The 11,613-nt window shown below is 43.7% G+C and overlaps 1 protein-coding gene across 7 annotated transcripts; it reads left to right on the forward strand.

Moving 5' to 3' along the window:
• Positions 1–55: 55 nt before the first annotated feature.
• On the forward strand, positions 56–11,001 carry f7l (coagulation factor VII, like). Of its 7 annotated transcripts, none has more exons than XM_061827987.1 (10): positions 56–168; positions 2,342–2,404; positions 3,046–6,808; positions 8,483–8,754; positions 8,837–8,861; positions 8,922–9,035; positions 9,119–9,259; positions 9,339–9,427; positions 9,527–9,647; positions 9,732–11,001. In XM_061827987.1, exons 3-10 carry the CDS (start codon positions 6,721–6,723, stop codon positions 10,277–10,279), a joined length of 1,398 nt encoding a protein of 465 aa, XP_061683971.1. In that variant the 5' UTR covers positions 56–168; positions 2,342–2,404; positions 3,046–6,720; the 3' UTR covers positions 10,280–11,001. The 7 variants fall into 7 exon arrangements, with proteins under 7 accessions (XP_061683971.1, XP_061683955.1, XP_061683980.1 ...); XM_061827971.1 differs by lacking the exon at positions 56–168 and adding an exon at positions 599–679; XM_061827996.1 differs by lacking the exon at positions 56–168 and adding an exon at positions 601–679 and having other exon boundaries at positions 8,591–8,754.
• Positions 11,002–11,613: the final 612 nt, after the last annotated feature.

Below are 11,613 nucleotides of genomic sequence, written 5' to 3' on the forward strand. Positions count from 1 at the left end.
ATGTTTTGAGGATCTAGGCGGAAACTGGAATGCCCGGAGAAAACCCATGCAGCCACGGGGAGAACATGCAAACTCCACACAGGTGGGACCGGTATTTGAACCCTGGTCCTCAGAATTGTGAGGCAGACGCTCTAACCAGTCTTCTCCATTGGCTCCTCTCCAATACCTGTATGTACCTTTCAGCATTAAAGTGTATGGAATGTCTAATTACTAACGCAAATTATCTTATCTAGACAAAAATATATGTTCAACTGTTCCATAAAATGCATATCCTGTTCGATTTTTTTTTTTTTTACCAAAAAATATAAGTGTTTATGAATTAAAGTCCGCGAACTTTGACCTAGTTTCTCTTACCTGCAAAACAACTCATTTTGTGGGCAGATCTCTGATGTCACAAATTCTGCAATGGGCTGTTTTGGAACGACGATAAGCTGGGAGTCTTTTGTATTCACGCCGAAGAAAAACCTATTCGTTTCGAGAATTCTTCAGTGATTGTGAGCTAAAACCAACCGTAAATTTTTTTTTAATTTTATTATTATTATATTGTTACTTATTTGTTAAAATATACCAAGTTCGACTACGTTATCGGCTTCTGTGTGTTTTGGTGCAATATCCTCCACGATGGGTCTGACTGCTTTGTTGACATCTTCATCGCCAGTTACTTCGTCTGAATTTGAACGTGAGTGCTGTCTAACTGGCTCAAATTGATAACCTTTAAGCCTTTGTATTCTTCACCATCTTTTTTGGGACCCTTCAGAATAATGTTCATTGCTCAAATTATCAGAAAAATCATCGCCGTTCTTCCAGCGTATTCCTACGGGATCCATGTTGTTGTCACAACGTCCTACGTCACATGTGATGTACACAAAAGTGGAGCTTAAAGTCCATGAAATGCTCTATTTTTAGTATTTTATTAATGAAAAAAAACAGCACCCGATATGGACCAATGCTTTTTTTTCACCACCAAACATGATTTTGAGGAATTTAACGTAACTCCCGCAAGTACTCTCGAGGGATTTGTTTTCGAGAAGAAGCAGGAGCCCTCAAGTGGACTCGTTTGTTTCTATTTGTTTTACCTCCGGGAAGGTAGCTCGTTGTTCCTTTGTGTTAGCCATAATGCCAGCTTGTTGCATTGCTGGACATGGCTTGAACACTCGGGAGGATGGATTTACACTTCATAAGTTTGCAAGAAACCCGGTTCGTCGTGAAAAATGGATTGCACGGGTGGAAAGGACGAGAGCTTTGTGGGTTCCAAATGACAGGTAGGTGTGTACACAGCTACTAAAAAAAAAAATAATGGTTTGGGGCGGACCACGTAATCTGTCTCTCATAATGTAACAAAAGATCTGCGTACGTATGATAGGGGTGCTAAATATGTCGATGTGCGCGTCGGATGGCTGCTGTGTCGGCTCGCCCGCGAAGGCTGCCGTGACGGCTTGCCAGTGCAGCTTCGGCGCCACGTTCGCCGTTCACGGCTTCGGCGCCGCGTCCACCAGTCACGGTTTCGGCTGGGGTGGCTCATCTTCGGCGCTGAGGTGGCTTATCACGGTGCCGAGCCGGGCCGCTTTACGGTGTTGTCATCACACGTGGCTGAGTGTGCCATTGCCGACAGGGTTGTTCATAGCCGCCGCCGTCGTCCACGATGAACACCGCCGAGGGCGGCAGTGATAAACAATTGTTTATGGGGGACTCAGCCACGAGCTACGACAACACCGTGAAGCAGCCCGGTTCGGCACGGTGATAAGCCACCTCGGCGGCGAAAATGAGCCACCACGGCTGACAAGGCTGGTCGCGGCGTCCGGCCACGATAGCTCATCTCCACTGCGGAAGTGGTTCAAACAGGGAGGCGGTTTGGCTGTGATCGCATATCATCTGAATACGGCTCGAAACAATAGGGTAATATTGCCCCGGTAACTTCATTTGATTGTGTGATGTTCTCTTCGTCGAAAAGAGCTTGCGTGTCAGAAGGGGGGTGTTCGACTCCCATAGTAGAATGCACAGCGCGTTTTCAATGGCGAATGTCATGGGTGATGTCACGGACAGGAGATGCAGCCAATATGGTGACCACTTGGATGTCGTCGAATGACACTTCCGCAATTTTGCGCATGGATGACGCACTCTCCGCTCATATTTATTTTTTCATACAGACATTGAAATGAATAATTTTATATGTATTTTTCATTACAATATCTAGTTTAGAATGTTTGTAGGGATGACACTTGACCTTTAAATGTGATATACTAGCATAATTGTTAATGTGGGTGGGCGGTGAGCCAAAAATTGACCGGGATTGGTCCACAGAAAGGCATAAAAGTGACGGGAATCTCCCTTCTTACACCAGAATACGTTTTCCGGAGAAGAAGTAACAACTGGCTCTCTCCTTCACATAACTTCTGCTTTTCAGGTGAGGTGGTTGTGTTATTTACAGTCCAAAACTGTTATTCTTGAATGATGCGTTTGTGTACTGTATTGACGAATGGCCGATGTACACATGAGGAGCGGATGGTTTACAATAAAAGTGGATTAAGTGAGGTTGTGTGTGTGTGTGTGTGTGTGTGTGTGTGTGTGTGTGTGTGTGTGTGTGTGTGTGTGTGTGTGTGAGACGCCGTAATAGGACTTGTTGTTCTTTATTTAAGTTTATAGAATAACGTTGCGTGTTTAGCAGTATAGTTAATGATTGTAAATAGTTAAAATAAAATAAACTCCCCAGTTCAAAGCAGAGGAATCAAATGTAGGGTTGGGATGTCTTTGAAAGAGAGAATATTCACTTTGTGACATGGCTTTGTCAGTGCCATGAGTCATTCTTTGAAGTCCTTGAATGTGTAACAACAAGGGTGGATATGTGCAAATACGGATGTAATTGACTGTAATGCGCTATTGAATGTAAAGCACAATTGGTAAAGATGGGAAGTTAATTGTAAGAAGAAGATGACTGCAAAGGGATGTTTTGTCTGCAATTGTACACAAGTACTTGTAATAAACAATATGCTTTCCATGGAAGAAGTAACAACTGGCTCTCTCCTTCTCATCACTTCTGCTTTTCAGGGTTCTAAGAGGGGAGGTAGGAGATGTCAGTTCAAAGAAAAAAAAATACTCAACTTTGTGACGCCAGCCTCACAACTTCAGGCCCATAACAAATTGTGGGGGCTCGTCCGGGATCTCTCTTCACCATGAGCATCGGAGCAGCAGATAGCAGAGATAACCAGAATCACATAACTGAAGCGACGAGACAGAAGGAAATCAGAGGGTGTCCAGGAAGGGAGGTTGAGGCATAAAAGGGGCTTCACTTCACTGGGAGCCACTCTCCTGATCCAGTGGTCAAGGCACGCGATCACCACAGGCTGGGAACTCGCAACCTGGGGTCTTCAGACACCCAGCCCAGAGGTTACCCATTGACATACGCATCATCAATAACATTGTGGAATCATTGAGGTGAGGACAGAACTACACCATGTCAACAGCACGAAGAGAGTTAGTGTGGAGCATCAAGCAGCTACTATTTAGACTCTCAAGTTAGTTACCTTTCTCACTTGGCAAAAGACATTTCAATTAACTCTCCACATGATGGGGACTTAAACTTGAATGATGAGGAAAGTTGTATTGAATATGTGCTCTCTTTGAGTGTGAAACCATGGTAAAAGTTGAAGACAAAGGGGCGAGTCAATTATTGGTTTTAAAAGATTGGATTGGTAAACTAATTAATGGTGGTGTCTCAGTAATATTTCATTGGTGCGCCTATGGGAGAATGCATGTCATATAAAACTCATCACAGTTCAGATATGCTTCTAAATGCTGAGTCACAACCTCATCCTCACCGTGAACACACCGACACGCAGTCACAACACAATCTCAATACAGGTTAATTTGCTACAGGGCAGATGGTAGAAGAGGTGAGACAGTTATGTAACAAGCTGAGTGACAAGTTACGGCAGTGTACACCCACAGCAATTCTGTCAACTGTCACTGATCTGCACCAAAGTGAAGCAAGGCAACAGCACACATCACAAGAGGCAACCAGAGGGGTCAGTATACCAAAGAGACCTTTCCTACCTACAACGCAGAAATTTTAAAGTGCACGGTGGACAGATTGTGGACCAGAACTCAGATTTAAGTTAGAACAACATCAGTAGACAAATGGACGAGGGAGTTAAAGTAGGGTTTGCAGAGGTGGTCAGAGGTGTGCTAAGGATCATCAAACTGGGGGCCTTTAGAGACATCCTTGTGAACAAGGACGAACTGACGGTTCTTGAACTCAAAGGTTTCCTCAGATCCCACCTAGGGGAGAAAGCAACGACAGAGATGTTCCAGGAATTGATGTGCCCCAAGCAAGCAGATCAAGCCTCAGTAGTTCCTGTACCGTATAATGGGGCTAAAACAGAAGCTTATCCTTCAGTCCCAACAGGCTAGTGTAGACATCTCCTACAATCCTAAGACCATCCAAGAAACCTTTCTCCACACAATTTATCAGGGATTAGGGACAAAGCATACTGACGTTCGACAAAGGTTAAGACATCTCACCTCGAACAGCCAAGTCACTGATGAAGAAATACTCCGTCACATGACAATGATAAATGAAGAGAATGAATACCAACGCCGAGTTGGACAAAATTTGCGCCAAAAGACAACTCAAGTACACAGTGCTAATGTTGATACGGGGGGCAGTTACCACACTGACAGTTCAAGGGATACAAAAGCCGATAACAAAGCCCTTCCAACAATTCAGTAACTCAGCGCACAAGTACAGACTCTGACACACATGATGGCATCATTAGTTGATCAACAGGCGAAAAACTCATCACTGTCTCATCCTCCATTTACTTAAGGTCACAATCAACCAAACTCTATCCATCCAGCGACTTCAGGTCACAGTCAACCAAAGCCTATCGGTCAACAACGACCCAACAAGTTCCTCCAACCACAGTTGTGACTACCCCCTACCCAAGTGAGAGTTAGGACATATCATTGTACAGAATGCAGTGACCAGGACATTCCTGGATGCAGGCATTGTTTTGTGTGTGGAGAAGCTGGGCATAGAGCAGTGGGATTCTTGAGAAGGAGCAAGATGTACACCCACGGACTAAGACGAATAAAATTTTGTGTAAAGCACCTTTAGTTGTAAAGAAGACTCTACTGTTGTTTGATTGGTGGTTACTCAGAAACTGCGTTGCTTGATTCAGGGTCACAAGTGACTATCATTGACCAGCGATGGGCTGAGACTTACATCCCCAACCACACAGTGAGGGCCCTTTCTGAGCTTGTCGAAGGAGAACTGGGCATCTTCGTAGTCATTGGCCATGAAATCCCATATAGTGCGTGGGTCGATCTGACCATCAATTTGGCTGGAAATGAGGATCCTAATCTCACCATACAGAGACACCTTTCCAAGTCAGTCAAGCACCGTGGCCTCAGCCCCTGGTTATGTGCCAATGTGCGTAACACGCGCCCCTGATCAGCTTTCTCCACCACGTTTTCGTCCTTTTCCAGCGGATACACCAATGTGCGATCATTTGTTGCAGATAATCGAAAAATGAAAATGTTTCCTTCATAATGGATTTAAGATTCGTATTCAGCATAAAAACTGTATAATATTAGCAAAAAGGTGCATTGCGGTTCTTCCATTCCCTTTAGTGATACCTTGTCAGACTACTACAGACTTCACAGACAACTTTGCGTCCAAAACAGTCCGGATGGTTCTTTTCCTCTTTGGCTCAGAGGACACGACACCCACAATTTCCTGAAATAATTTAAAATGTAGACTTGACGTACTACAGAACACTTTACCACTTTACATCGGTCCATCTTAGATGAGATCACGCTCAAAGAACCCGGCGACATTTCAGGGATGAACAACTATTGCTTTGCACCATACAATTTGAAGTTACATTAAGTGACCCTTGTGAGGATAAGCGGCTTGAAAAATTGACTTACAGATGTAGTGGCGAACTGTATTAACTGTATTTATTTGGTTTTCTGAAGTGTTCCTGAGCCCATGTGTTGATATCCTTTACATATTGATGTCATATTTTGATGCGGTGCCGCCTGAAGGATCAAAGGTCACAGGCATTCAATGTTGGTTTTCAGCCTTGCCGCTTGCATGCAGTGATTCCCTGAACCTTTTGAGGAGATGGACCGTTGACGTTGAAATCCCCAATTTCCTTGCAATTGTATATTGAGGAACATTGTCCTTAAATTGTTTTGATATTTTCTCAGGCACTTGTTCACAAAGATGTGAACCCATCTGTCTTTTTGCACAATCTTCGTTAGTTTTCGGCACTTCTTCTGGGCGGGCGGACAAGAGATCTCAACTGGGAACCAAAATGTTTTCATTGAAACGATTCTGGGAGAACTGGAACATCTGTCCTGGTTCCACTCGGTTGTCGATGCCCAACCCTAACACTACAGCCGTTTGAGCATTCTTTTTTATATTGTAGTTTACAAATGCAATGATCTGATTAAACTTTTATTGATACTGTATTTGATTTTCAACAACTGTTAACATTTTGGTATTGGATTCATGAGTGAATTAAAAACTGGTTTCATCTACAATCATGTGGACTGAATAGTTGATGCAGTGAACTAAACAAATCGGTGGAACTCCCGTTGGCTCCAAAGTTCAAAGACACAAAACCAACAAAGCTGAGCCGTATTTGGGTAGTTTACACATGAAAGTGTTTATGGGTTTCAAGTCCAGTTTTGACCTTTGTTCAGATCAGAATAAAAATGGCGACAACAAGCAGACACTCTGAGACACTCTTCTTCCTCGGGCTTCTTGTGGCTTGTATCCCATCATGCATTGGGATTCCTGAAGGTCAGTTTTTCAGCTTCTCAAGATTTACATCTATCCTTTATCTTTCTTGTTTTCTTCCACTAGAGACATGGTGGAATTTTGGCTTAAGAGAGCGAATAGGTAGTTTTGGATGTAACATCGATGACATTGGCTTTAACTAATTGCGTTAGCTCCACTATGAATGACAATTGATCAGTTCAAGTTCTACCCCGCCTCTTACTCTTGAGCAGCTGATATCCAGCTTCCTTGTGACCTTCCTTATGAAACTAGATTTGTCCATTTCTGGAAATGAAAAGGATGTGCAATCGAGGTGGAGGGCGCCTGTCACAAGAGTCGAATTAGAAATAACTGATTTTGACTTAATTAAGACTTCCTTGTTTGCATTTGAAATGCTTTTATAAGCCCATTTTCTTTTACCATACTTTCTAAAGAAAATTATTTTGTTTGTTCTTGTCAAAAATCCACCAGTGTGTATACATATTGTGCAACTCCAGAGGCTATTAAGTATGTCACTAAATTAAAAAAAAAAATGGCTGCTATTTTCTTCCTATTTTTTGTACCCAGAAATAGGGTGCATGAATTTAGCGCAAATCCACCAAAAGTGCATGTTCTCATTGCTTTTTGCAATGTATTTTTTTTCTTTTCAAATAGCATTTTTGGGAAATCCCTTTAGCACTTTGTTTTCAAATTTTTTATATTGAGGTGAGATATTTTGTGGTTTTGGCGAAGATGAAAATGTTCCTCAATTTTGGTGCCAACAATGACACATTAAGATTTAGTAATGATGGAAAGCTATATGGTGATTCATTACTATTGTTCTTGCTCTGGGTCTTGCTCTTGTCCCTGAAGTTTGAAGTAATTCTGTCGATCGTGGTACTCTTATTAATTTGATCATCAAAATAAGATTAAAATGGCATCAGGAGATTCCCCCTGTTGTTTTAAATGTCACGTTTTGGTCGCAACTAATAACAGACATCTGGGCATTTCCCTACCAAAGGGTCACCATTTTGCTGTTACATTTCCTCTAATTTCCAGGCAAAAATCTTTAGCAAATTTTCCTCATTTCAAGTGTCATAAAATCCTTGAACCCTGAGAATATTCTCATAATCTGGCTCATTTTAATCTATTTTTTAATGCTAGTAGCATACTTACATGTACTATAACAGGTGTGCTGAAGATTGTATTTAGTTTCAAGGATATTTTTTTGCTAAAACTAGAAAAAGCTAAAAAATAAGACTCAACTCTGACCAGTGCACTATGTTAACATTAGAGTGAAGCTCACCAATAGCTGGTCAAACGTAAATGAAGCTTTCATGTTGGCTATTCTTTTAATTGAGAAGGCAAAAAAGGAATACCGTCCATTCTTGGACAGGACCATCGAGAAAAAAATGTAACCAAGTATTCATTTTAAATGCCTCGTACAACTAGAGTAAAAGTACATTTCTTTGGATACATACTATAATAGATCATAGTACTTGAATTTTAAGAGCTGATACAGCAGCAATTTTCCAGTTTTTCTTGATAGTTACCAAAATCCCTGTGAATGCAATTAATGTTAAGCATGTAAACAGGACATAGATTTTGTTGTTCGCTGTATTCTTTAGCAGTACCAGGCATAAAATGAACAAGAAATTGAACTTTACAAAGTTGTCTAGTAATTGTTCCCATGACTGTGACTTAATCCCACATATGAAGGCAACATCAGAGTGACAAGGTTCCCAAAAGCAATGAGGAAAAAGGTATTGCCGAAAGTGTTGCTGGCCAGCTGCCACGACCGAGCATGTCAAAATACTGTTGAAACAGGCATGTTTTTGGGGAGATCTGACGCAAGCGTTTTCCTTCATCGAACTCGTCGAGCCAACTTCTTCTTGGAAGAGCTGAAACAAGGCAACCTGGAGCGGGAATGCCTTGAGGAGAAATGTTCCTATGAGGAGGCCAAGGAGATCTTCGCTCTGCCGCAGCAGCTGGTCAGTGTACTTCAGCTGCAGTCTACAGGAGGTTTTAGGCAATTAGCGATGTTTCCACTAATGTGCCGCACTTGCTTTGCAGGAGGTCTTCTGGAGAATGTACACAGGTTGGTATGTGTAAACATAGTAACTACTTTTGACAAGACTACTTAAGTATGTGTTTGTAGCCGAGGATCACTGCCACTCGTCTCCCTGTAAGAACGGCGGCACTTGCACTCGTAAGATCAATACTTTTGTCTGTCAGTGTCCAGTTGGATTCCATGGATCCACCTGTGACAAAGGTAAGGCCCGCCGACACTGGCATGCTTGCTGACTGACTGACATGTGCACTGGTGACATGCTGTATGTGTATTTTCCTTTTTAGTGCGCTTGACCAGCAATGGATGTCGCTACAGGAATGGAGGTTGTGAACATTTCTGCAGAGAGTTTCCCGACCGGACATATACTTGTTTCTGTGCTCCCGGATATCGTTTGGATCAGGACAACAGTACCTGTAGTCCACAAGGTCAGAGCTTCTTTTGAAGCTCCCTCTGAGGTCATTGCAGACTGGTATAAATTTGACAGAGCCATGTACTCTGTCCTAGACCCTGTACCCTGTGGACGACCAATGGTCTATTTTGCCCCAAGAGTTGTCAACGGAGAGATCTGTCCCAAAGGACATTGTCCCTGGCAGGTGAAGTCATTCCTTCTGATTATAATAGCCTGATGGTTAGGCACTATACGAACAAATGAGAGAATGACAAAAAAAACTGATGAACTATGTCCTGTCAAGGCTCTCCTCACTGAGAACCACCAACATACCTGTGGCGGCATTGTCCTGTCTGATCAATGGATTCTGACTGCAGCTCACTGCGTGTTGAAGAAACCATGCAACATCTTCCATGTTGTCGTGGGTAAGGCAAACACTGAAAGAACGAAGCTCAGAGGCATTCGCTCATAAAAATTTGTCTGCTTTGCCCAATTTGGCTATTGTTAAGGTGAACATGACCTCGAGGAAGATGAGAGGACTGAGCAGAAGCGCCGCGTGTCTAAAGTCCTGATCCACCGTGGTTACAACCAGTCAAGCCACGACAGTGACCTGGCCATGCTGAAGCTTCACCGTCCCATCAAACTAGGACGCTACGTCGTCCCTATTTGTCTTCCAGCTAAGAACAGCTCATTCAGCCGCACCCTGGCAGCCATTCGACAAAACGTTGTGTCGGGGTGGGGTCGCCTGTCACTGCGTGGATCCACTGCCAGATTGCTCCAGCGCCTGACGCTACCGCGAGTCCCGCTGCAAGAGTGTCGCCTGCATACCAAACTCAATATCACCCGAAACATGCTATGTGCCGGGTTACAAAAGGGCGGCCAGGACGCATGCAAAGGTGACAGCGGTGGACCACTGGTGACCCGCTACAAGAAAACCTGGTTTCTGACTGGTGTTGTGAGCTGGGGGAACGGCTGCGCTGACAACAACATGTATGGAATTTACACCAAAGTCAGCAACTACCTGGACTGGATCCAGCATCAAATGTCCAGATGGTGAAAGCAAAAAGACCTTGGGATTTGCCAAATGACAGCTTCATTATATATTATTCGTTGGTTTTCCCTGTTGACTTCATTTCATCATTGTTAATAAACATGTTTTTTTCCCTGCTGGTAATCATACATCCATTATCTGAGCTGGTTATCCTTACAAGGGTCGCGGGAGTGCTGGAGCCAATCCCAGCTGTCATCGGTCAGGAGGCAGGGCACACCCTGAACTGGTTGCCACCCAATCGCAGGGCAAAGTTGAGAAGTCAAAATCTTCAATGGTAAGGGAGAGGGATAGTGCCCATGGCATGGGCAACGAATACATCTGTGGAGGTTATAGGTAGAGGGCGACATATGTTGCAAGGTCTTTTTTTTCCCCCGATATGTCCTTGTTTATTTCAGTGAGACTGTCAACCCACATTCTGCATGGGTTACAGCAGCGTGACTTAATTTAAATTGTAGAAAAAAAGTGGGAGTACTAGACTGACCTGCCAACAATCCAGACCTGTCTTCCATTGCCCTTTTCATACGTTAAAAAATGGAAACTAAAGTGCTTCATTGAGAGAAAAACTAGACTTTACACCGATTTTTTTGCGGCCTGATAATTGGCATGTTATGCTGATTGGTTTTCATGTCAGAATTTGCCGATCCGATCAATTATGTCATTGAATGACTCCGCAAAAGACATTTACTGTACTGTATGTCGCCATCGTGCACAATATACCTGAATCCAAAGGCTGGTTTCGTTTTTTTTCATGTCATTTGACGTAGTATTGTAAATATCTTACTGCCAATAAATTTCGTTCTCCATGGCCTCACCGAATTCCTCCCATGCCCGGGTTTTACCTCAGTGACCACCGAATCTGCATTCCGCTTGGCCAGCAGGTATCTATCAGCTGCCTCGGGAGTCCCACAGCCCAAAAATGCCTGATAGGACTCCTTCTTTAGCTTGACAGCATCCCTCACTGTTGGTGTCCACCGTGTTTGCGGGTTGCCGCCACGACAGGTACCAACCACCTTATGGCCACTGCTCCGGTAGGCTGCCTCAGCAATGGACTCAATGTCCCCCGCCTACTCTGGGACATGAGCAAAGTTCTTTCAGACGTGGGAGTTGAAATTCTGACAGGCAGACCCTCACAATACATTTGGGCCTTCCACGTCGGACTGGCATCTTCCCCCACCATCGGAGCCAACCCACCACCAGGTGGTGATCAGTTGACAGGTCCCCCCCTCTCTTCACTCAAGTGTCCACGACATGCAGTCGCAAGTCCGATGACATCACCACAAAGTGGATCAGCGAACTGCGACCTAGGGTGTCCTGGTGCCAAGTGGACATGTGGACACCCT

This window comes from Syngnathoides biaculeatus, chromosome 2 (assembly GCF_019802595.1).
Source record: "Syngnathoides biaculeatus isolate LvHL_M chromosome 2, ASM1980259v1, whole genome shotgun sequence".
NCBI classification, from domain to species: domain Eukaryota; kingdom Metazoa; phylum Chordata; class Actinopteri; order Syngnathiformes; family Syngnathidae; genus Syngnathoides; species Syngnathoides biaculeatus.